This window comes from Danio rerio, chromosome 9 (genome assembly GCF_049306965.1).
Source record: "Danio rerio strain Tuebingen ecotype United States chromosome 9, GRCz12tu, whole genome shotgun sequence".
Taxonomy (NCBI): domain Eukaryota; kingdom Metazoa; phylum Chordata; class Actinopteri; order Cypriniformes; family Danionidae; genus Danio; species Danio rerio.
In genome coordinates, this window is record NC_133184.1 from 37,792,446 (window position 1) to 37,820,000 (window position 27,555).

A 27,555-nucleotide genomic window follows, 5' to 3' on the forward strand; every position below is an offset into this window, starting at 1 on the left:
CTATTTAACTCTTCCTATTGACCTTTATTCATTTCTCCCAAGTGCTGTCGACTACATACATGCCAGTCAACGACAATAAGTAGGCAAAAGGAAAAGAAAAAGACACTCAAACATCCGTCGCAAAATAAAATGTTAGACTGCTGAAATAAAAGAATGATATGGCGGTAGAGCGACCATCACACACTTCTCCTCAGAGCTCACCAGAACTGAACTGAGCTCCCATACATGCATGCTTACATCTCATAGGTAAAACAACCACAGAAGAAGTCCTCTTAAAGGGGACATGACATTTATACATAATGCACATCAAACATTAAGCGACCGCTACAATATCACAATAATTAACCCCAAAATAAGCAGTGCAATCAATACCAGACTGCTGTTGTGTTTGCGGTAAGGAGGGACGAGGCTGAATCCGGCTTCTTATTCGATTGCTATCTGGTTCACCTTAAAAATCGTAACGCTTCCGTTTTTCAGCTTCTTATTCGTGCTCAAGAAAACAAGCAGTTTTAATCTTCTAAGCAAGGTCCTGGCGCCATTTTGTGGATAGACATCGTCAACCATCTTTGACTATCGGACACTGACGCGCTGTCTCTCTGAAACTATAGATTTTTTTTAAACAGTCACTATCCTTACAAATAAACTGCATAGTTGCAAACTAAACAACTACATATATAGTTATAGCAGGAATATTTGTCAAACTGTTGAGCATCTTCTGCTTGTATGTGGGCGGAGTACAAAGGTGAAGAGGGCTTTGTGTGCTGTTACTAGCAAAATATCTCACGGCTATCAGCCAATCAGATTCAAGAACCAGACAGAATTGTTATATATATATATATATATATATATATATATATATATATATATATATATATATATATATATATATATATATATATATATATACTGTATTAACATGCAGTTTATTGTTCAAAAATGCTAGGGCCCCATATCTGTAATTACTTGCGTTCCCCAAATCTTTTAGTCCACCCCTGATAATGACACAGTTTTCATTTTCGGGTGAACTTTAAGGATTTCCCTGCAATCCCCTGCACACACATATATGTAGCAGGGCGAAGAATACAAAGCACATATGTAAAGGATCGGAACAATGTGTAAGAATATGCTTAAGTGATTTAATATGCAAATTTCGCTAATTGATTTTGCAAATCAATTTTGTCAAATGAAAGCACCCATGCTTGTAAACATAGTTGGTTATGTCTTTTGTAAATGTAAACCGAGCTGATCAGCATTTTGAGAATGAAAATGCCTGAGTCTCAGAATATTGGGTCTGTGTATAAGCACTAAAAGTGACCATTGTTTTTAATCAAACAGCATAAGACAGACTAACATGTGGAATATTAATTATCTGTTTCATTTTTACAGTAAAGACTTTGCAGTGATGCCTATTTTCATCTTCATGCAGTAACTTTATCTTTAGCTCCTTGTTTTTATCTTTGGTTACTCATGTATGCACCATTTAAATGATGAAGATAGTGCTGTAGGGTTATTATTTTATTGTTTACAGACCTTATTTATGCTTCCGCTGTTGTGATTTCATCATTGTTAGATATTTGTTGTGTGGTTATGAAGATGTTCAGAGTTCATCTTCTTCCTTAATGATGTTTGTTGAGGTTTGTGTGTTAAAACTGTTAAAGTGATGATTGTGTCTGCCCCGCTTTCCTATCTCCAGATAACGCATGACATTTGCTTTTATGTCAACTGAACATGTGTATACAATTTTAATGATGATAAAGTTGTATTTATTGTTGAATGCATTGACAGATGATGTAACTTCATTTTGCTTTTACTAAACAGGGATCGTTTAGGTGTCTGAATTAATTCATCTTTAAATGTTGCAATGGCTGCGTTTATCACTCAAAACAAAGTCTGTATTCGGAAACGAATATAATTGCTTTCTGCTGTACTCATTCAAATTTTACATTTAAGCTGTTAGATATGATGCCTTAGCTCTGTAATTTAAGTCGGACAGACTTTAATTGAGTTTACTCCAAAAAACAAAGTTATTTTTTTAAAGCAGTCCTCATTTTTGTAGACTTTTTATTGTGTTGGTGGAAAGTTACTGCGCTAAGGCCATCAGAAAGTATTGACCTTCCTTCATTGGCCTCACAGCTGCCATAGACGCACACAAAATTTTAATCCAATCGACTGTATTGATTCACATTGTCAATTCAGTGAGATGTCTAGGAGGGTTATTCGAGTTCTTGACTCAAGATAAATGTGTGTTTGCTATATATGAATTATATTATGATGATTTTACACATTATATATTATGAAAAGTGTTACACACTAGGTTCTTATGTAGTTTGTTTGTTTGTTTTGTTTTTCAGTGCTGCAAGAAACAGATTCCAGTTCTCCGAGGAAAATTATTTCTTCTCTGTGTCGGTATATAGAAAATTCAGGTGAGAAGGTGTGCTTTCATTGATCTGTTTTGCTCACGCTAACTATACTCAGAGGTATAACATTTCTTAACTCTGAGCTTCCAGAAAACACTATCAAGAGCTTTTGTGGCACCTTTGTTTCACCCTCTGACTTTCCTCTTAGTTTTGTCCTCTTATTTTTTTTTTTACTGTTTCTTTTTTTCGTACAGGGTTTTATCTGAATTTTTTCGATCCCCAGACAGACACTTACTGGTTTGTGCAAATATATTTAATATCACAGAGTTTCATCAGAAATTACAAATTGATTCCAGCCTGGCAACAGACCTCTTACACAATTAATACCCCAGTTGCATATTAATAAAGCAGCCATCAAATCAATATACACTGAGACAAATGGATATTATCACCCTTGAATATAAGCAGCAGCAGCAAAGCAGTTTGATACAGTTAAAAATATACTGTTCTGTGCATAATATATATATAAATATTACTTTATATATAATTATATATTATAATTGATTAGAATGAAGTACAACAATTTAAAGAAGCAACTATTTGTATTCAGCATTGAACAGGTTTTCTACATTTGCATTTATTTAACAGAGACTTTTATCAAAAGCCACTTCCAATAAAGGACAATGCAAACTGACAAAAACTACTCACCGGCCACTTTATTAGGTACACCTTACTAGTACTGGGTTGGACCCCCTTTTACCTACAGAACTGCCTTAATCATTCATGTCAAAACTATGTGGAGTATGCCATAGGTTCCCGGATGGTTTACTATTTATGGTAAAAAACTGGTAGTGTCCAACTGTCCATACTCTAATCAATGACATTGCCCACAATGCATTGTGCGTTGGACGTATATTTGATTAGAACTACAAACGTGGGTGAAAATGTAAATAAACTACAAACATGGTGGAAGAACGAGACCAACCGTCAAGTAGAGAGGCTTCGGCAAAGATGTTTGTATGACTGTCATTAAATATCTAGCCCACTGGAAAATATTTAAACTAACTTAACTAATATTTAAACTAATTAACTTTTTCTGTGTTATATTTCATCTGCAACAGCAATGCGAACTTATATAAAGACATGCTTGAACATTAACATCTGAATAATTATCCAAAGACCTGAGGAGATTTCTCTGCATGAAAGACTCTTGAATGGCAGATTTCCTGCTGCTGTTGCTTGGCATTTATTAGAACTGCCGCTCACTGGATGTTTTCTCTTTTTTGGACCATTCTCTGTAAACCCTAGAGATGGTTACGCTTAAAAATCCCAGTAGATCAGCAGTTTCTGAAATACTCAGACCACCCCATCTGAGATTAACGACCATGCCACTTTCAAAGTCCCTTAAATCACCTTTCTTTCTCTTTCTGGAGCTTGCTTTGATCTGCAGCAGATTGTCTTGACCATGTCTACATGCCTAAATGCATTGAGTTGCTGTCATGTGATTGGCTGATTAGAAAATTGTGTTAACAAGCATTTGGACAACTGTACCTAATAAAGTGGCCGGTTATTGTATATGGAAACATGCAGGTTTCAATAAACTAAATAAACCTGGAATAGCTATAAATATAAATTACAGACTTTAAAAAATGCACGTGATGCTTCTGCACAGGAGTATTGGAGTATTAAATGAAGCTAAATCTAATTTTGAAAGCTGATTATTAAATGAAATGGGTATTAAAGAAAACTAAAACTGTAATAAACGGTTTCATTGATCAAAGTAAAGTTTAATTAATATCAATATCATTCCTTAACTTTGAAAACTGGAAATACTGCATGCAATAAATGCAATTCAAATTCCACATAACAAAATAAAACCCAAATTTAATTAAATCCTGTTTTCAACATACAAAAGAAAGAGCAAATTCTCTTTGAAAGCATGGACGTCCTTTCACTCCTATTCTTCCTTGGCCTTCATACCAGATGGCACAATGCCGAGCTGAGGTGAAGGGAGTATTTAGCAACAGCAAACATAATAATTCCAGCCCTGCAAATGGAATGGAATGAATTTTCCTTCCCTGTCAGGCAATATTGACCAAGCCAGCAGTAAAAGAGCCTTGAATAAAATGAGTTTCTAATCCTGACTGCCATGACCCTGCGAAAGGACAGAATGTGTAGAGGCTGGTCAAATGTCAAGTTTTTGAAATAGCCATTGACTTGAACTGGTCATTCATAATCCTGTATGGAGTCAAAGGTTGGGATAGAGGTTTATCACATGTGACTCAGTGCCGCCGTTGGCTCATATAAGCAGAATGACGATGTAATGGCATCATCCAGACAGACTCGTTGCAGGCGTGTGTGTGCGTGTGCGTGTGTGTGCGTGTGTGTGCGTGTGTGTGCGTGCGTGTGTGTGTGTGTGTGTGTGTGTGTGTGTGTGTGTGTGTGTGTGTGTGTGTGTGTGTGTGTGTGTGTGTGTGTGTGTGTGTGTGTGTGTGTGTGCATCTAAGTAAGTGTTAGGTAATGGCTCTCCGCCAATGCAACTTAAACGACTGGCATTGGCACAGCTCTGTTGGTCAAAGAAAAACGGTGTGTTTCGATTTGGGGAAAGTAGTGAACCATGAAACCACTGAGTAAGAACTGAGCAGTTTGACTTCAGCATTGAACTGGTTCTTCAGACGGCAAACCCACAGACCATTTATTCACCGTCTGATGGACAGCAAAATGACAAGCACTAAAAGGAAACAAGCTGATTTTACTTGATTTAATTTTATGCACTTTATAGCCATTGCTGGTTTTTAAATAAATTAAAAAAATTATATTGGATATATATATATAAATTATATATATATCGTGTAAGATGTTGTGTAATTAAATCAAACTAAAACAATTTTACAAATAGATTTATTTAATTAAAGTGAAGTAAAATACACATATATACTTTTCAAATTGTGTAAATTGGAAATAAAAAAGTGGAAAATTGGATTTTAAAATAAGTCAATTTAAAAGAAAATATTAAAATGGCGACTAAAAATTTGCTAAATGCTTAATTCAGTGTGTTACTTTACACTAAAAAAACTAATTGGATGAACTTAATTTAAATATTTTAATCCTTCCAATCAATTTGTGTTGCACCAACTAAAAAAAACTATTTATTTACACATGTGTTGTACATTTCAAAGTGTCAAAGTTTTTTTGAAGTTATCCTAAAATGAACTAAAAGAGCCAATTTTAGCATATTTCATGAGTTACATATACAGCTGATTGAAACTGGTCTCAACTAGTTTTAGTACTGCTCACTGAGCATTGAAGATTAAACTTAAAAAAAAAAATCAACATTGAAGATTAAACTTTAACAAGTTTTTCTATTAACTTAAAAAAAAAACTAAAATTAGTTTTACTGTCAATATTTCAATCTCTTAATTCAATCCCACATAAAGCATTCTGGCAACTACAAATCACCTAACCTGGTAGTTAGACAAACACAATTCCTTTATGTTGTCATTACACAAAACGCTTAGGTTATGTTAAGGGTTTACAAATTTAAAAAAAGTCTAAATAAAAAAAGTCCAAAGAAATAAAAAAATGTGTGTGAATTTCTTTATGAACATTTTTGTAGCATTTTTGTTTCTATAATAATAATAATAATAATAATAATAATAATAAATAGAATTCTGGCAGTTTAAAGTTAAATCTGCCAAAAATATAAAGGTTGCACATTCACATCTACATAATTTACTATAAACATTTATATTTTAATTAGCTTTTAGGTTTTCTGTCACAATTGTGTTTCAGTTTGCATACAACATTTAATTCTCTTTAACATTTTATTTATTTATTCATTTACACATTTACCTTTTGTGTATTGAGGCGGTCTGTTATTATTTATATACTTTTTTAAGAAGCTTGTAGTTTGTTACTTTCGCCCAAACAGATTAATGGTTTTATCCACATCAACTTACACTAGTTTCTCATCACATCATAACCAATCAAATCCTCTCTAGTATCTGACATGCTTCTGATTTGCTTTTCATTGGATGTACTTGAGCTCAACCACTCTCACTGGTAGAGCTGTGATAAAACAACACTATTGGCTGATTATTAAAAAGGGGTGGAGCTACTCCATGTCCCACCCTCTCTTTGTGTTTTGATTGAGATTAAAAAATTGAGATTATTAAAAATCCATATTTCAAAGCATTTCATGGGACCTTTAAGTGTGGTTTAATGTTACGTCTGTATACGCCAATCTCTCCCTCTCTTCGCTCTCTTTTTTGTCCACAAACTGACAATAATGTGTATTCATTGAAAATTTGCCACAAAGACACATTATTCTTGTATTAACAATTTCAGATCAACTCCAAAACGGGATTAAAAGCAGTCTGTTTAAGCAGGCAGTCCTTTTACATTTAAATGAGCGTGTGTGCATTTGCCAGACTCTTTTATCCAAAGTAATTTACAAGGTATCTATTTTATCAGTTAATGTATTCATTGGGAAACAGTGGTGTTGCTTGTGTCATGCTCTAATGTGGGCCAGATGTTAGACACAAGCCTGGATATGTTAGACAATTAAAGTAGTGACTTGTTGCGTCTTCTTGTATTAGCAGCACGTAGGCACCACACATTTATGTTGGTAAAACACATTAACACTTTAAAGCGCTCACAGAGCCTGCATTCACAGCATTACATAGAACTGAGCCTTTTTTCTTTCCATTTTTTGCAGTGTTCAGCAGAAAATATGTTGAAAGTGCTACGTGAACATATTTATCTTTTACAATATATGATTTTATGAAGCATCATAAAATAATGGAGCAAACCACAGGTACTGCTATTATTTAGAAAATAGATGATATCTTTTGGCTTGATGCACGTTTGCAAGTGCCAAGCGCTGAAATAGCACATTTTATGTTGTAAACCTTATAAATTCAGATGTTTTAGGTTATAGCTATACATTTTGGGGTGTCTGTTCTGTTTATTATGCTTTATTTGATCTAAATGTAATTTTGCAGCTACTGTACATGCCAGCATGCATTTAACAGAGTATTAGTAGACAGCCTGCTTTATATATAGTTCACTCAAAACTGAAAATGTTGTCAGTTTACTTGCCCTTCACCTTTCAAAGTCACTATGACCCTTGTGTATTGTTCCAATTGACTACCCTTTCGTTATGTTTGTGGCTGTTTTTGTCCCATTGACTCACATTATAATTTTTTGATTGCAAAGCCATGACACCATATCATGCATTCTTGATTGTTGCTGGTTTTCCCCTTAAAATTTGTCACTTTTACTGTTGGTCATCAGTTGGCAGCATTAACCCAATAGATAGACTTTTTCAAAAAAAGTTTCTGACTTTTATATGGAGCTCTATTATGTAAAACAGCATATTTTATGGCCCGTGTACGACAAAGTTTTAGTCAACGTCATTCTCGCTTGAGGAAATGTCAAAGTAAAGCTGTCATTCACATATCATATGAGAAGCATGACAGTTTGTTCATTCATTTGCTCCTTTTTTTTTGGCTTCACTCTCACGTTTGTTCATTTTAGAAAGGGTGTCAGAAGCACTCCAATAATCATGCACTTGTTATTATCATCAGCTCAAAAAATGTGTTATTTTAAACAGACGCGCAGCGAGTCTACGAATAAAAGCGAAACTGCTTGCGCTTTAGATGGCCTTGTAAACAACTACAGGGCACAGGGTAAATTTTGCTCTTCATCTTGGCTTTGTGGCTGTTCATCAAGGAAGACGACAAGGTTTGTTTAAGCTTAGGTTGACCGTTAATACATGTATATATTGTTACGGTGTAATGTCTCGGCTGTGTATTTAAAAATGGCATTTGCATTGTTTTCATTCTCCTGGCTTGTACATGTGTAACATATCTCTGTAAACCAATAGTGTTCAGCTGTGCGTTTTGCTCTGCCTTTTGGTATTCTTTTGTTGTGCTACTGTAGGTACCCTTTCAATAGGGTACCCAAAAAGTGGTACGGTACAGTTCGCTTTTTGGTTCCTTTTAACAGTGGAAACGACCATAAAAACGCACCGAAGCACACTGTAAAGCGTACCACTCTTTTGTTTATTTTTTTTTAAAGCTTTATTGCACCAAACCAAGGACCAACAGTAAAAAATTGAAATTTAATTTTTTCACAACAGGGAAAGCCAGCAACTCTCAAGAATGCATTGTGTCATGGCTTTGTAATCAAAATTTTTTATTATAAGTCAATGGGGCAAAAACAACCACAAACATTAAAAAGAAAAGTAAATTTCCCAGTGTATTGAGTTTTGAAAAGAAAAATGTTTTGTTTTTTTTAAATATGTGTCAAAACAAGGTTAATCACCAAAAAATCATTCCATTTACTGAAACATAGAGAAAGCTGTGGCCAAATTAGGACTCAAAAACAACCCCAGAGTGGATGTAAACATCCCCAACAGCACACAATGTTAACCATTTCAAAATTAAAAGTGGTTAAAAAGTGTATAAACAAGGGAGATTAAAGCATCAGGTGTAAACGTAAATGTGTTCATGGTACTTTATTTAAGTTTTAATGGACTTAAATGCATCTTAAAGGAAGACTTTTTCCAAAAATAAAAATGTATTAAAATAGTCTCTCTGTATTGAGCTTTTATGGCTAATATCCATCTTAAAGGGTGCGTTTGTTTGTCTAACCAGAACCTTAAATTCTGTTTCTGTGTCTTCACCAAGCCTGTTTCGTCAAACATTGTAACTCATCTCTATCGTGAAATTATAATAGCTTAGTTATATGGATATTTTCGAATAAAAAATCCCATCACTTTGCTTTAGACGGTATGGATTGTTCTTATGATGGAATGGATGCACTTTTTGGAGCTTCAAAAACTGGGCAACATTCCCTGCCATTGCAAAGCAAGGTAGAGCCTGGGCATTATTTAATGTAATATATCTCTGATTGTGTTTGTCTAAAAGAAGATGGACATGCAACTGACTGGTAGATTTTCATCAATCTCATGATATATTCTTAAAATGATAGAAGAATAAGTATAAGAAATTCATCTCTCTTTATTTTCTTTAACTGTCACAAACATTGATATAAAGCTCTGCATATGAGTAATAAGAGGTCATTCAAATATGAGTCTTTTGTGTGCTCAAGTTTGTTATTTTAAATGGAGATGAGCGGCCACGTAATTGCATTTTCCAGACATGCCTACAGTGCAGTGCGTTGAAAACTTCTACACTTTTTTTTATTTTTATTAAACTGCAAAAACACAAGGCAATCAAGGCACATACTGTACTGTAAGTAGTGCACTAAACTCTCATTGCCAATACAAATCAACTTTTAAAGGGACTTACTGTATCTCACATCAAACAATGCATTCAGATGCTCTAATCTTCCACAGTAATATCCATCTGTAAGACCAGTTCACATTTTTATCACATTGTGAATTTATGCTGCAATTGCTGAATTGTGATTTAGTTTATTCATTATTGTTATCATCATTTCATGTTATCTGATTAGATTTGCAAGCTTTCGAGTTTTGCTACTGAATAACTTTCATATGATTACGGCTGATGTCAAATTTTCACTCTGAATGTCATTAAGGTGTAATGCCACAGATTTTGTCAATTAAAAAATGTAAAGTAGGTTAAACTAGTGCTATTACATGGTTCAAAATGTTAAAGAAAGGTCATACGTTGGAAATGCAAATTAAAATGTAGCTTGTTTTGTCATATGTTTTCATGTGTGGATCATGCCTTTCAGCAAAGACAAGGTTAGGGATCTTTGGCTAAAGGGGTTGTTGACCAGTGAGCTAAAGTAGGCTATTCAAAATGTATTATCATGGTAGTATGAAGCAGAGTAGGGCTGAAAGTTGTCAAGGAGAAATAAGATTGATGAAGCATTTGCTGATGACGAATGGCCTGTTTTTGTGCTAGAGTCAACCACTTTCAATCCTTCCGGAACTGTTCCGGTAGTATTTGGATATTTCAATAAATATATTTCTAATTTTGCCTTTAATAGGTGTAAACAAGGCTGTTGCAAAGTTGTATGTAGCATAGTTGCTAATAATGAACAAGATGTCTAAAGGGGACCATTAAAATAAAGTGCAAAGGGATGATATTAAAAATCATATAATAGTGTAAGAGTATTCAAGATTATAATCATACTGTTTTATGTGTTACATAATGTGTTCTGGTTATTTAATTCAATTCACCTTTATTTGTCTAGCACTTTTACAATGTAGATTGTGTCAAGGCAGCTTCACATAGGGATTATAGTGAATTGAAACGGTGTAGTTCAGTTTTCAGAGTTTAAGTTCAGTTCAGTTTAGATTAGTTCAGTTCAGTGTGTTTTATTATTCACTGCTGGGAGTCCAAACACTGAAGAGTAATCCATCCATGCGCAGCTCTATGGTTATATTATATTTGTGCAATAATGATTACCTGTTTTAGCACACAGTAATGCTTTGCACAAATTTAGGAGAGCAAAAGCTTTTTGACCATGAAGAGAATAGAAATCGAAGTCATAAATCATCAAGTTGGAACAAATAATTGTTGTAACCTAAGTAGATTTGTGATGCTCAAGGACTGTCGTGTCATAAGGAAGGAAGTTCAACGGTGAGGTGTTTATCAAAATATCTGGATTATACAAAGGTTTCATCCCATATACAGTTTCCAGATCTGTGTGCAATTATTTATTCTGCAGAAAAGCAGCTCAACATAAATGAGTGCACCACATTATAAAAATGAATATTTTTTTTTAATTCCTAAGTGAATATAGGTAATATATCTGCTGGATTTGAACAAAACAGATTTATTAAACAGATATATTTGATAGAATAATATTGCAGTCACCAAACATCTTTGGAAATAGAAAGATAATACATTTTATTTTCCCTAGGTATAGGGAAAATAAAATGACAAACTACTAAATTTTATGCATTTTTTGTTTCTCTTAAATTTTGCTCTTTTAAAATGTTTTATTTATATTTTTTGTAACATACATTTGGGTGTGCTAGTTTTGGACTGTTATCATTAGTTAGATTAGCTCCAGATTTGGCTTCTGTACTGACTAATCTAATGTATATGCTGTTATGTATCTGTATCTACGAGGCTTGGATGAAGCGGACAGGTAAGGTCACGTGACATACATTTTGCAACACTTAGGAATACTCTTCTGTATTGTACATTAGGTTAGGGGCGAGAGCCACCCTTTGTACTTTTTGGATACATAGAGTAGATAGTAAGGACTAGGAAGACTCTTCGCGTGTTAATTATTTTGTTTTCACATAGTGAATTAGTTAGATGCTTCTGGGAAGTTAGATTTAGTTTGGGTTTTGTTCTTTTCATTTTTTTAGCGTTGCCCACGTCCCTTCTGCCAGCTCTCTGTCTAAGTGTTGTATATATTGTAAATAGTATATTTTTGCCTTATTTACTTTTCTTTATTTTGATTAATTTGTTTGTTTTTGTTCACTTTTTGGTATTTTTAAGTAAGATCACACATTTTTGGTATTTACTTTGGTTGTCTTTTGCACTTATTCACTATTTGTATAAATTAATTTTAAATTGCACAAACATGTCAAACCCCATTCCCTAGACAAACATCAGGGGTTTGTAACATATGTAATATTGTAAAGCTTCCTAGAAAATATACATTTAAATGAGAGATTTGTGAGGGGTGTACTAATATATGCCGAGCACTGCATATTTAGAAAAAGTTGGTAACCAGACAGTTTCAGTTCAAAATTATTTAATTGTTGATTTAGATTTTTAAAATGTTCATTCTTCAAAATTTCTTCCTTTACACTCTTGGGAAGAAAGTCAATCATACAATTTTGCAACAACATGAAAGAGTCAATAACATATTTCGATTACACTTTACAATGAGGTTCATTAGTTAATGTTAATTAATGCATTTACTAACGGCAACAAACAATGAACAATATATTTACTACTGTACTTGTTCATGTTAGTTAAAGTTAGTTAATGAAAATACAGTAGTTCATTGTTAGTTCATGTTAACTCATGGTGCATTAACTAATGTTAACAAGCATGGACTTGGATGTTAATAATGCATTAGTAAATGTTCAATTATGATAAATAAATGCTGTACATGTGTTGTTCATGATTATTTCATGTTAGTAAATACATTAACTAATTGAACCTTATTGTAAAGTGTTACCCATATTTCTAATTCTTAGGTGAACTGCCCCTTTAATGTAGTAACCCAGAAATGGCTTTATTTTCAGCAAGCAGCAGAAACGCATCAGTGTGAACTTTGGCCCACTGTCTCAGATAATGTGCTGATTCACTTACATACTGCTTAAGCATGCAATGTGAAACGGGTCTAACTTTCAGAGCCTCTGGAGGGTTTAGCTTACATTAAGTGATTCAATGGAAGAGAAAAGGCATTCTGGGAGAGAAAGCAAGATGATGAGATGGATGGTTGTTGAGAGGTCGTATGAGGTAACTCATTGCTGACCCCTGCAGGCTTACTGTCCGGTGCCTCTTAATCTCAATGAGCGAAGAACGAGGGCTCATTAGTCATTAGCGAGGTGTCTAACGGCACCCTCATCCCGTGGTCCTGCACGCATCTTCCCTCGGAGGCTTCTTTCTCGCTCACATGCGCTTTTTTCCATCTGTCTCTCTCTCACTTTTCTCGCCCGCCAGGTTGATGACCAGCCGTGATTGTGCTTTGGAAACCTGTCTCAGCCTCCAGCTAAACTGCTCATCCATGACCAATCGATGGTAGGAGCCCACCGATGGAGGAAGATTCTGAGTTTGCACGCGTTTTGTGTGAGCGACTGGTCACCCGTGAGTGCATAAGTGCAGATCAGAGAAAATACCTTTAGGTTAAATTTCAATTCCATTGAGCATCATCTGTCCATCCCTTCAGCATCCCGGCTCCCCTCTGGAGCACAGCCAAGCTTTATTACTGAGCAAGAGAGGGAAACAGGCCTGTCACAGACAAAGTGATAAAGCATCATTACCACACTGCAGAGGAGGAATGAGGCCAGCCCGCTCTGACACAACTCCTTTCATAAAGAGCTTCACTCCGGCATATTGGACAGCCAGTCAAAGAGCTCCAGCAAAGAACAAAATGACTAGTCTGGCCAAATCCTATGCTGGTATTGACATCCACTCTTTCATTACGCCCCACTGCGCTGTACTGCACCACAGGCTCCGGCGCTCTGGTGTGACTTTACACACGCTGCCATCAGAGCCTTCGCATGATAGATGAAATATTTCATTTCACAAAGCAAGTGGCGCCCGTGACAGGATGAGTTGAAATGATTTAGACTAGAAACAAGTGGAAACATCAAGCATCGTTCAAGACTTGTTAGCCGGTTGAATTTTAAATGCTGAATTTCTGTCTTTGTTTTCTATGATTCTCTGGCTGGGATACAATTGTTTTTTTTTTTTTTTTTTTTTTTTTGGGTAGTTGGTAGTTTCCACTTATTTGAGGAAATCTATAACAAAATGTAAAAAATGTAAATATTAAATAATTGTTTGTAATTTAAATTATCTAGCTTTTATTTAACATGTTACATTGAATGTATACATTACAATAAATGCTTGTTTGTTGTAACCCAAAGCTGGAGTAATTTGGTTTGTCTATATTTGACAACAAATTTTGTAGAGTTTATATTATAAACGTATATTGCAAAGTTTTAATATATTATTCATTCAATACATTCATGCACTTATATTATCTTTAAAATTATAGTATTTATCATAACTGTATACGGTATGTGTTTATATTGTATGTACCCAGTTGTTTTGGGGAATTTTTACTGATAAACAAATATTTGAAGAAACTTGCAGCTATAGCAAATATTGAAAAAAACATGTTATAAAAGATTTAACTTAACAGAGCTAACTAGCCCTTATTTAACATGTTAAATAAAATATATATACTCTAAAAAAATGTTGGGTTGTTGTTACCCAGTGCCAAATCGTTGTCGACCCAAGTTTGAGTTACAACAGCTCAATATTTTTTAGAGTAAATATTATATGAGCAAAATCACATATGACTGTATATCGGTACTGGTGGGAGGCATGTGGGCTTGTGCGTTAGTGTTCCACTAGTAAAAATATACAGGTACAGCACAGTATTGCACTGCTACGAGTGTGATATTGCATTTAAACAACAATTCGACAGCATAATCGAGTATATAAAAAAGAAAATCAAGCACGGACAGTCTAAACATTTTTTGTGCGTGGAAATACTTTCTTTCCCCATTCATTGACATCTGCAGCTGATGTCAGAACAGCAGAAACCATTGCTACTTTACCAACATCACTTTAGAGCTAATAGTTGAATGATTCTCTAGTGTAATGTCGTAAGTAAACACAACACAGGCGATTTTGCTCACTTTTTAAGATTATAAGGCTGAACGGCGGGAAATGCCATAGAGACATTTACCAGTTTTTCTCTGTTGAAATCAGGATATCACAATAATTAACACAGAAAAATCCAAAGCATACGCTACCAAAACACTACCAGACTATGGTATAAATACAGCACTACAGCATACAAAAGAGAGAGATCAACTTAGAAGGTCACTTACCTGTTTATAGATAACTTGATCAGCTGTAGTTTAGTTTTTCCTCTTCTAAGGGCTTATTATGCGGTCTCTGTCGCCATCTTATGGTGAAACATCAACCATCTTTGCTCTGCTCAGTATGACAGACTGATGGATGCCGACACACTATTTATCCTTACAAATAAACTGCATAGATGCAATCTAAACAACTACATTCTTACCTAAAGAAGCTTCAAAAATAAATTGTTGTCCAACAACTGCAATATTCGTCAAACTGTAGTGAGTTTATTGACTGCTGCCACTCTTTGTGGGCGGAGTAATACAGAAGGGTGAGGAGGCTGTACAGTGCTGTTATTGCAGAATATTGCACGGCTATCAGCCAATCATATTTGAGAACAAGACAGAAATTTTGTGTGTGTGTGTGTGTGTGTGTGTGTGTGTGTGTGTGTGTGTGTGTGTGTGTGTGTGTGTGTATATATGTATACACACACACACACACACACACACACACACATTTCTGTCTGGTTCTCGAATATGATTGGCTGATAGATGTATACATTATTCATACATTATTTTGTATATGACATTTGTCATATATAATAATTTAATACATTGTGTTTATGTAATCTGGTTTGTCTTACTCTGACAAACTTCTCAAAATTTACAATATTTCTTCATTAGTTATTGATTTACTAACATAAACTTAGAATAAACATTACGTGTACAGCATTCATTAACCATGGCTCAGCATTCACTATGCATTAACATCCAATGTTGTGCATGTTAACATCAGTTAATGCAATCTGAGTTAACATGAACTAACGATGAACAGCTGTATTCTCATTATCTAATGTGAACAAAGATACATAAATATTGTATCAAATGCATTGCTTGTGTTAATGGATATCATATTTAACGGAACCTTGTTATAAAATGTTACCATTAAATTAATAGGCCCATATTTTTTAAAAGTGTTATGCTGTTCTTTTAGTCAGGAAGAAAAAAATACCTAAAAGGCCCCCCAAAATTCCCCTCACTCATAAATAATGTCACAAAACTTGAAGCGGAGGAAACATACTGAGGCACAAGGCAATTGGAAGCAAGTAGCAAAAGACTGAAATTAAGAAGAAAACACCCAGCTGATTTATATCCGCAATACCTTTGCCTGTGATATTAGAATGCAGCAAGTAATGTCGAAGTCACACAGAAATACTGCTGCCATGGCTTACTTCAGCCTCACGGCATAACTACAACATACGGCTGAAATATAGTCTTTATTTCTGCGTCCATATTTGTCTTCTCATCGTTTCAAGGCCATGAAGTAATGCACATTACTTTCCTCATTCAGTTCCGAAGCAATAAACGTGAAGAATTGTGGGGAGGTTTTATGACAAGATGCATGGCTTTCTGTAGATGGCAGTATTAAGTCAAGCATTTTTCAGTGCATTGTGCATTTCCCCATGGCTGCTTGGAAAGAGAGTGTGAGTGTGTGTGCGTGTGGAAACAGATTAACCTCAGAAAGGAATGCATGTGTGTTTGTGCGTCCACTTGTCAAGAGAAATTTCAACAATCAGTTTGAGTACCATGACTTGTTAGAGCTTTTAAACAAAATCTTCCTGGTTTGAATTAAAAATTGCTGTTTTATGTCGTTTTTCCTGCATTTGTTTTTATAGGAGCTCAGATTTTATCTCCAAACCCTTTGATACCGATGTTTGAAGAGATAATCACGTAGGCTATCGTGACAGGATGACAAAAGCCTTTCTAACTATGCTTGCTGAATTTTCAACATTTTCATTTCTCAAGAGCCTGCTTATGAATATGACAGATAGCCCTCCTGATGCGAAGAGGTGGCAAATGTCATCATTTAATTTCATAAAGGGGCTGTTTTTGAATTGGAGCTATTAAATCGCCCTTAGTTCATCCCAAGTGAAAACACACACCCATGTTGTAGGCTGAGCTTTACACGGGCATTCTGACAATTGGATGCATTGCTGGCGCAGGTTAAATCAATTGTTTATTCATTTTTAAGACTGAAGCAATTCATTTAACAAACATCTGTCATCTTCACCTATGAATAACAATTCCTCCAAGACCTCGGGGCAAATTATTTAAGTCATTCCACTTAGTGAGGCTGTAAGAAATCGCTCCCTATTCATTGTAATTCGGCTTTCTAGCCTCTTTCCATTTCATTATAACTCAAAACAAGGCTTAATTTAAGAAGCTCCAGCGGTGTCTGTCTGCAGACTTTGAAATGCTTATGACAGATGTCAAAAAGCTGCCTTCACCTCACAATGATTGGCTGCCGCCAGCATGTTTTTGTGTGTGTGTGTGTGTGTGTGCTTTTCGTTTGCATAAAGTTGAACGGTTCCCTACTTTTTTGTCACCAATGGAATATAGATACTGTTAAACTATCTTTTTTTAAAGTTTGTGGTCAGTTAGATTTCCTTTTTTCACATTCTAAGAATGTGCTTATAACAGCTTCTTGAAACTGATTGGCTGAGAGGACTTTCTCATCAGTAGGCTATTTGTTGTGAGTGTCATGGCGTGAGTGTTGTTTTGAGTATCATGGTGGAGGACTTAACTCACTAGGCCTATTGTTACATGTCATGGCGTAAGTGTCATTGTGAGTATAATGCCGGAGGACTAAACTCACTTGGCCTGTTGTTAAAAATGCCTTTTACATGCTAATAAATGTATTTATAACAGTTTCTTGAATCTAATTGGCTTAGAGGACTTTCCATGTGATTTTACTTCAGTATCACCAGAAGATATGTTTTTCTTATTCTGAGTGTCATGTCGGAGGATTAAACTTCTAGTGCTTCTGTTGTTGTCACATAACAACAGGATGTATTTATTTCTGGTAAGAACAAACAAAAAAAGTTGTTTAGTCTTATTAATCTTTTATTTGTTATAATGCAAACAGATTTGACTGAGGACGTCAACATGACAACATATTGACATTGTACCCCAATGTAGCCCAACGTCTTGGGGACGTTGGATTTTGTTTGGGTTGATGTCAGTGTCCAATGTCCAACCTAAAATCAACCAAATGTAAACATCTAATTATATTACACCTTGATGTTGGTTGGATTTTGGTCACTTTTCAATACAACCTAAAATCAACCAAATATCAACAGAATTTGTCAACATTATAGGGCGTCAAAATAACGTCTTTGGACACTGGCTAGACATTGAATTTTGGTCACCTGACATCATAACCAAAATCTAACCTAATATTAATGTCTTATGATGTTGAGTGCCTGCTGGGAGGGTGACATTAAGCTATTATATAATTATTTGAATTGAATGGTATATCAAAACACTCATTTTGTATTTCTGTTCAAATTACTTTAAAAGCCACTATTATTTAATAAATATTGTTTGTTGTATAACAATTATATTTTTATTTAATTATATTACATGAATGATAATGGGCTCCATGATGGCGCAGTGGGTACCACGTTCGCCTCACAGCAAGAAGGTCACTGGTTCGAGCCTCGGCTGGGTCAGTTGGCGTTTTTGTGTAGAGTTTGCATGTTCTCCTCACGTTCGCGTAGATTTCCTCCACTTGCTCCGGTTTCCCTCACTGGTCCAAAAACATGCATTATGGGTGAATTGGGTAAGCTAAATTGTCTGGAGTGTATTTGTGTGAATGAGAGTGTATGGGTGTTTCACAGTGATGGGTTGCAGCTGGAAGGGCATCTGCTGTGTAAAACATATGCTGGATAAGTTGGTGGTTCATTCCGCTGCTGCGACCCCAGATTAATAAAAGGACTAAGCTGAAAAGAAAATGAATGCATGAATGAATGAATGAATGAATGATAGCAGCATTTACTAAAGATATTTTCCTGTTGTGGCGACACGGTGGCTCATTAGTTAGCACTGTTGCCTCACAGCCAGAAGGTCGCTGGTTCCTGGCTGGATCCGTTGGCATTTCTGTAGGGAGTTTGCATGTTCTCCCCGTCTTCTCGTGGGTTTCCACTGCAATCCAAAGGTATGCTGTGTACAGTGGGTGAATTGAATAAACCAAATTGGCCGTAGTGTATGTGTGTGAATGAGTGTGTTTGAGTGTTTCCCAGTAGTGGGTTGCAGCTGGAAGGGCATCTGCTGTGTAAAACATATGCGGGATAAGTTGGCAGTTCATTCCACTGTGGCAACCCCTGATGAATTAAGCCACTAAGAAAATGAATGAATGAATCAATGAATGAATTTTGATGTTGTGTTAGTCCCTTGAAGTAAAGTCAAACGTTCAAAATTTTAAAATCTTTTTGACTTGTTATATTGAACACAAAGAAGCTGTTTTGAAGAATATAGGAAACTATATATTGGAAAATACATAGTATGAAAAGCAAGTATGAATGGCTCTCGATTTCCAACATTTTTCAAAATATCTTTATTTTTTATCTTTTTAAGTGCGTGTTACATTGTAACACTAGATGGTGACAAGAGGGTGCCTTAATGAGTCCAAAAAAATGTATACCAAAAGGGGTTGTAAACAAAGATTTAAGAGATACAACTAAATGCATTGAACAGTGTTGTCATGAGAATTCCTCTTACCTGCTGAAAGTAAATTAAGACATTGCTTTCCTCGGCGGACATTCAAAGTAATGTTTGATTATGAAGATTAGATTGACCTGAAAATGAATCCAGATGCAAGTAATCAGACTATCTCAGTCAATCTCCTTCATAATACTCTGTATAATTCAGTGAATCAACTTGGCGTTCATTCATTACTAGTTCCAAAGTGACCTTCTTGAATTAGTAACAGAGGCTTGTGCTCAGCTGTAAAACTGACAAATTCAGATTTGAATCATTTGCAGAAGAATGTATTTTAAATACACTCTGTGGTCATTTCTTATGTATTTACACACTTGTGCAATCAAAGTGTACTGCAGCTTCAATTTTTGGTTTGAAATTGTCCCATATATTAAAAATCATATGTTTGGACATATGTTTGTGTGTAGTTATAGTGTGTTCACAGTCATATTGGGGTCATATAAACACAAAAAGTGTTTTTTTAATTACATGACATTAAAATAGGATCCAAATCCCTCTCTTTTTAAGGCCAACCTCAATGTGATGTAGGAGTACAGTTTCCCCGCCCACCGAATTGATTGACAGTCGCATATTAACATGTCTCCGTAGTAACATGTACAGTATAATCATATCCACAAGACAGGGCGTGGACAAAGCAACTAGGATTAAAAGATCTGTTCAGCTCTCTGGGATCATCAATCATCATCAAATGTGATCAAGAATGAGTTTTACAAGTTTAAAACATTTTAAAACAGTGCATGTTTGTAATGAATTACAGTGATTTTATCGTCTTTACTTTATCACCACAGCCACATTAGACAGTACAATTGTAAAAGAAGATGCTTTAATCCTGGTTTGTGGATGATAAATCAGGTTTATTTTGTACATTAACATAAAGCATATCCATAAAGTAGTGTATATTAACATGTATTCTGTCACATTTGCCATTTGCCAAAAACGGTGCAAAGTTAAACGCACACAAGTGTGTGTGTCCGCTGTGTGTCTGTGCATGAACTTTGTAATGATATTGTGTGTGACTCCAGATAGTTGCAACTCCAGAAGTAATACATCAAACAATCATTGGCAAAAGTTCTTACTATAGTATTTCTCACAAACGTTACATGAGATCTGCTTCCTTCATGTCTGTCACTGTGCTGTTTATCTGACGCAGCTGGAGATTAATACACACTCTGACCGGCATGTGGGAACGGTGAGCGGGGAGAACTAGCATTAAAGGCACAGGCAACAAAAACAGCATTGTGTTTAATGCAGAAAAATCCAATATTTTTAATTTGGTGGGTGTTTTGAGCTGAAACTTTACAGACACAATTTGAAGACACAAAAGATTTATCTTAAATCTTTAAAAGGGGTAAAATAGTTTTTTTTGAGGGGGAAAAAATAATATTTAATGCAAAAAAAAAAGTGCTGTCAAATTTACAGTAACTTACTGGCAATTTAGATTTTACAAGTGTGCTGTACAGTAAATAAATTATTACAATTGTAATGTAAAAATACAGCACAATTGTAATTATTTATTTACAGTGTGCTTGTAATTTACAGTCTTACTTGCAACCAACATTTCCAGTAGGTTACTGTAAATTTTACAGTCATACTGTGTAAATCCCCCTATAAAGTGTATAAATATTAAAAGACATTTGCTATGTAAATATCACAGCATAGCCACAAAATAATAATAATAATAATAATAATAATTAATTGTCATGTTAAATCTTAATATTCTAGTTCATGCTTTTATTTTTTTTACTTATATAGGTCATGGCATGTTTATAGCATGTTTATATTTGTCATGTTTAAGTGGTGCAGTAGGTAGTGCTGTCGCCTCTCAGCAAAAAGGTCACTGGTTTGAGCCTCGGCTGGGTCAGTTGGTGTTTCTGTGTGGAGTTTGCATGTTCAATTGACCGTAGTGTATGAGTGTGAATGAGTGTTTATGGAGTGTGTCTCCCAGAGATGGGTTGCAACTGGAAGAGCATCCACTGCGTAAAACATATGCTGGATAAGTTGGCGGTTCATTCCACTGTGGCAACCCTAGATTAATAAAGGAACTTAGCCAAAAAGAAAACAAATAATGAATGAATAAAACAAATATTTATACTTAGCATCATTATTTTGACTTCAGCTTTAGTTGTGTTTTATTTTATGTTTGAACAGTTTTTTTTCTACTTTTTAATCTTTATTTTATTCTATTTTACGTTTATATAGAGTCAATGTTTTTTCGTGTTTTATATGACCCCAGCCCCCTCCTATTTTTCACAAACTTTGCTTTTAAAAACCTTGGCTTAGTTCTTACAAATCAAGGTGTATTTTGTGTGCGAACTGCCCCCGCAAATGTAAGAGTGTGTGCCCAAATTCAGCAAGGGTCCTGATTAGACATGAGTGTGGTGTCAGGGGGGCAGGAGGTGTCATGTTCACACATGTGCCAGTGGGCCTGTGGATCTTCAGCAGGTCTGCGGGGTGCGTTGTGAGCATCACGGCTATTGACAGGGCCAAAAACCCCCACGACACCGCTAGAATAATTATTAGTCCAAGGGCTTTACATTTTTTGCATTCTCCATTCTCTCTGTGCTCCTGTCTTGCTAATTAAGGCTAAAGGTGAGAAGATAGACTGAGAAGTGTATAGAATGGTGATGCAAATCCTAACCTGACAGAATATTCATGGATGCCAAGCAATGGCATTGGTTTATTGAACACCACGGCATGGAGAGTTGTGCTGATGTTATTTATTTATTTATTTTATTTTATAGTTGTTTTATGAGCATATTGGTTGTTCTACAGTTGGTTTAAATTCAACATTAGCATTTAATGAAACAAATGAGACCATGAAATTGTGTGACAAAAATACAAGACAATAAAGAAGCGAGAGGGATAAATATATAATGTGAACTAATAAACTAAATAAATAACGGGTAAGAAAATCTGTTAAAAAATGAGTAACTATAACAACAAATAAAATCATGACAACAGAAAGAAACACAAACCATGAGAAAGATCTGTTGATTTTTTTTATGCTCATCAAGGATGCATTTATTGAAACTAACAGTGTTATCACATTAGTACAATTGATTTGTTGTCTGTTTTATTATTTATTAAAATTAATTTATTCCTGTGACAGCAAATGTTAATTTCCAGCATCATAACTCTAGTCCAGTGTTTCCCAACCCTGTTCCTAGAGGCACACCAACTGTACATATTTTAGATGTCTCCCTTATCTGATTCATTCATTTCAGGTTTTGGAGTCTCTTCTAATGTTCTGATGAGTTAATTCTGGTGTGTTTAATTAGGGAGAGATTGAAAATGTGTACTGTTTGTGTGCCTTCAGGAACAGGGTTGGGAAATGTTGTTCTAGTCTTCAGTTTCATGTGAATCTTTTAGAAATTATTCTAATAAATGGATTTGGTGCTCATGAACCACATTATCAATATTGAATTCCCTTGTTTTTCTTAATATCATTGCCAAAAAAAAAGGAAAGTAATTTTTATTTGTTTGTTTGTTTGTTTGTTTCATTGTATCTTTAATAACTTGGAAATTCAAAGATCAGCAGTTATTTAGTTTGTAATTTGTTATTAATAACTAATTAATTAACTGTTAATTGTAAAATAAATAGTCACGTGATCAATTTAATATTATTCCCTTGCTAGAATAAAATAAAATGTTATTTTATTTAACATTTAACAAATGTTATTTTATTTTATATTTAATTTATTTATTTATTTATTTCATTTTTAACTTATTTATAATTTAATTTTGATTTGATTTGATTTGATTTTTAATTTAATTTAATTTAATTTAATTTAATTTTTTATTTTTTTATTTATATAAATTTTAATTTAGATTAATTAATTTAAATTTTATTAAATTTTTATTTTTTATTTTAAATCTTACAAACCCCTTTTAAATGAGACTGCAAACTAACATTTAAAAAATTATCCTAAAATATACTGTCAGTATAAACTAATAATTATTGATGCATCTTATAGCTGTTTTGGCCTCATTTTCTTGATGCTTCAGAGCAGCTATAACTGAACTCTGTATCTCATATAGTATGCCACGCCAATTAGTGCATTTTTTAGATTTGTGTGTCAAAGGTACTGCAACCTTCATTATGAAGCAGGAGCAACGTTTCTAATGAGGTTTGCATCACTGACATGCAATTATTTAATTAGCGATTGCAGAATTTTGATACCTTCTCCCCCTGGAGTCTTCACAATACAGCTGCTTGACACTGGGCCTTGTTTAACTCAGAGAGACTGCAACGCTTTTAATTGCTGACCTTTAAGAAAGGGCTGAATTTTTAAGAGGAAGCTCAGTTTCTCTACTGGACCTCGGCGCTTTATTATGCATAAAGAAAACAAAAGGCTCAACGATAAAATTTTCATAGATAACAACAGCAACTTATGGGAGACTTCTAAAATCCTTTTAAGAGGCTCTGAATGGTGCTGGAAAGTAAGCAGTGGTTTAATGACAACTATTATTCGACTGTTGTTGTAGTTTTATTTTTCAAACGTTAGAGATCCACTGGGTCATGAATATTACTGTAAATTTTGGATTATTTGAAAGCTAGTTTTATTAATTGCTGTTTGTTTATTTGTTTGGTAGTAAGAAATACACTCACAGGCTACTTCATTAGGTACACCTGTCCAACTGTTTGTTAACACAAATTTCTAATCTGCCAATCACATGGCAGCAACTCAATGCCTTTAGGCATGTAGACATGGTCAAGACGATCTGCTGTAGTTTAAACTGAGCATCAGAATAGGGAAGAAAGTTGATTTAAGGGACTTTGAAAGTGCCATGGTTGTTGGTGCCAGACGGACTGGTCTGAGTATTTCAGAAACGACTTATCTACTGGGATTTTCACACACAACCATTTGGGGTTTACAGAGAATTGTCTGAAAAAGAGAAAATATCCTGTGAGCGGCAGTTCTGTGGGCGCAGATGCCTTGTTGATGCCAGAGGTCAGAGGAGAATGTGTCAATGGTTCAGACTGGTGGTGGAGGTGTTATGGTGTGGGGGATATTTTCTTGGCACATTTTAGGCATATTAGAACACTCTCTGAAATAAAGGTAGGCGAGCTGTTACTGGGGTGGTACAAATTTGTACCTTAAAGGTCCATAGTAATACCTCAAGTACATATTAGTACCTAAAAAGTACAAAAGTGTTCCTTTAAAAAAAAAAAAAAACTTTAGGTACTAGTGTATACTTTTAAGGTACCAATGTGGACCCTTTAAGTAAAGATGTGTACCTTTTGAAAAGGTACCACCCCAGTGACTGTTCACGTACTTTTATTTCTGAGAGTGTACCAATTGAGCATCGTATCAACACCACAGCCTACCTGAGTATTGTTGCTGACCATGTCCATTCCTTTAAGATCACAGTGTACCCATCTTCTGATGGCTACTTCCAGCAGTATAATACGCCATGTCATAAAGCGTGAATCATCTCAGACTCGTTTTTTGAACATGACAATGAGTTTACTGTACTCAAATGGCCTCCACAGTCACCAGACCCTCAACCTAATAGAGCACCTTTGTAATGTGATAAAATGGGAGATTTGCAACATGGATGTGCAAATCTGCAGAAACCGTGTGATGCTATCATGTCAATATGGACCAAAATCTCTGAGGAATATTTCAAGTACCTTTTTGAATCTATGTCACGAAGGATTAAGGCAGTTCTGAAGACAAAAAGAGGTCCAACATGGTTCTAGTAAGGTATACCTAATAAAGTGGCTGTTGAGTATAGTTTTTTGTTAATTTTATTAACTGTTTTTTTTTTTTTTTTTTTTTTAATAAAACAATCATATCTAAAATCTGACTTGAACAAATTCATGATTGTTTTCAAATGATATACAGGTAGTTTTTTGTACCAGTGTTTGTTTTAGTAACTAAAAGTAAAAAATAATTATAAAAAAATAATAACAACTAATATGTAAACTACTTTTCTAACTTTTTATATTTCTTATTTTCATTTTCTTTCAATTAAAATTCAAATTACTACCAAAACAAAATAAAAGCTAAATAGCAAAATTATTAGAGTTTTTTATAATATATATAAGTTTCCCAGTGTTGGGTTGCGGTTGGAAGGGCATCTGCTGTGCTGGATAAGTTGGCGGTTCATTCTGATGTGGCGACCATTGATTAATAAAGGAACTATGCCAAAAAAAATGAATGAATGAATGAATGAATATATATTTTTAAACATTTTAATTAGTATTTGTTTGTCTATATACGTACTATATATACAGTCAAGCCTGAAAATTATTCATATAATTAATTAAAAATGAAACAATAATTGAATTAAATGAACAATTTAATGGGCGTCCAGTAATCTCCAGCCCCTGACACCTAGACTACAGCTCTGCACAAGAGGTTTGGCCAGAGGAGACTTGGGTCTTACCCAACTGAGCATGGCTTCTCTAGAGGTTTTTTTCCTTCACTTTTGTCAATTGGTGAAGTTTTGTTCCTCGCCACTGGTTTGCTTGGTTTGGGACTTGTTGAGCTGCGCATCGATGAATTTGCTCTTGAGTGTTTGGACTTTCAGCAGTGAAATTTAAACCACACTGAACTGAACTTCAACTCTGAAAACTGGACTGACACAGATTCAGTTCACTAGAACTTCTATGTTAAGCTGCTTTGACACAATCTACATTGTAAAAGCGCTCTAGAAATAAAGATTAATTTAATTGAATAAAATTAATAGAAATTAAATAAATTACAGCCTGGGCAACATTTGTTATTATAAGCAATTTTCAATTTTAATTAATAACATTTTATTAATATTATAATTTTCCATGATTTTCCAACACTACAATCAGTAAATAAAATGAGCAGTTAAAAAGTGAACAACTTGCTTTGTTTAGATTGATATTATCCTCATAATTAACATCCAAACATTAAAATATCATTAAATAAAAATATGAAATGACATCTTAACCCGTGTCAACCACAAATTCTTTAAATAAATGAACTAACTCAAATACAAAACCTTTTTTTTCAAAAATGATTTCTCAAAAACATTTTTTCAGCAATGCAAGGCCATCTTCATTTCGACACATCTGATGCAGATATTCAGAATTTAAGATGTTTACTTGCTATCTGGGTTATTCATCTCCAGACGGATGCATGAGTATATAGGTATAGAGTTTGTAGCAGCGGAGAATGAATGTAAGTGGATATGAAAGGCTTTTGCCAAACGCAGCTGTGACTATGCTGAAGAAGAAATGAGTGCTGCGCATAAAGGAAGTTTCATCCTGAAAGCCTCCGAACTGCTTGCTTTTGAGGGGGGGCGGGTGATTGGGGAGGGGGTCATCGCTGCTTTCCCTGGAGCCAAGCCACGGGCTGAGAGTGTGTGGGCAGTTTGTGGACGACCTTGCTTTCTGTGTGCTCAAAACACAGGCTTCACTTCAATAGACGTCTGCAGCATCTCCACACAACAGACATACCAAACACTCTTCAGCATTCACAGTCACTGCATGTTTGGATGCAATTTGAAGGAAGGCATGTTTTCTGCATTGTAAAAGATGATGGGGAGCTTGAAATTGGGTGAACTGTAGACAAATGCAAACGCTGGGTTAAATTTTTTTTAAATATAATTTTTCCGCCAGCTTTAACGTTGGGTTTGGCCATATTTGACCAACATTTAAGTTGAAATCATTTCTTAGTGTAGCAATGCATGTGCTTTTCTCACTCACAAAAATAAATAAAAAATAAATAAAATAAAAAATAAATAAATAATATACAGTTGAAGTCAGAATTATTAGCCCCCCTGAACTTTTAGCCCTGCTGTTTATTTTTTCTCAATTTCTGTTTAATGGAGAGAAGGTTTTTTCAACATATTTCTAAGCAAAATAGTTTTAATAACTCATATTTTATCTTTGCCATGATGACAGTAAATAATATTTTACTAGATATTTTTCAAGACACTTCTATACAGCTTAAAGTGACACACTGAAGTGCTATGAACCCAACAAGTCTCTTTTTTTAAAAGTTGCTGTTGTTAAAATAGGACCCAAATCCCAGTAATTTTGTGGCCCACCACAACGTGACAAAGGAGTATGGTTTTCCTGCTCAGAGAATTGATTGACAGGCACCATGTTTTTATAATAACATGTATACGCGTCTACAGAATTATTATTAC

At 34.8% G+C, this 27,555-nt stretch overlaps 1 protein-coding gene across 1 annotated transcript in view; it reads left to right on the forward strand.

Annotated features, from left to right (window-relative positions):
- The window catches only part of lrp1bb (low density lipoprotein receptor-related protein 1Bb), a 667,407-nt gene that overhangs the window by 55,374 nt on the left and 584,478 nt on the right, over positions 1-27,555 (forward strand). The window contains exon 5 of the mRNA XM_073912904.1: positions 2,352-2,423. Coding sequence (XP_073769005.1) covers positions 2,352-2,423 — 72 coding nt within the window. The remainder of the gene's footprint in view (positions 1-2,351; positions 2,424-27,555) is intronic.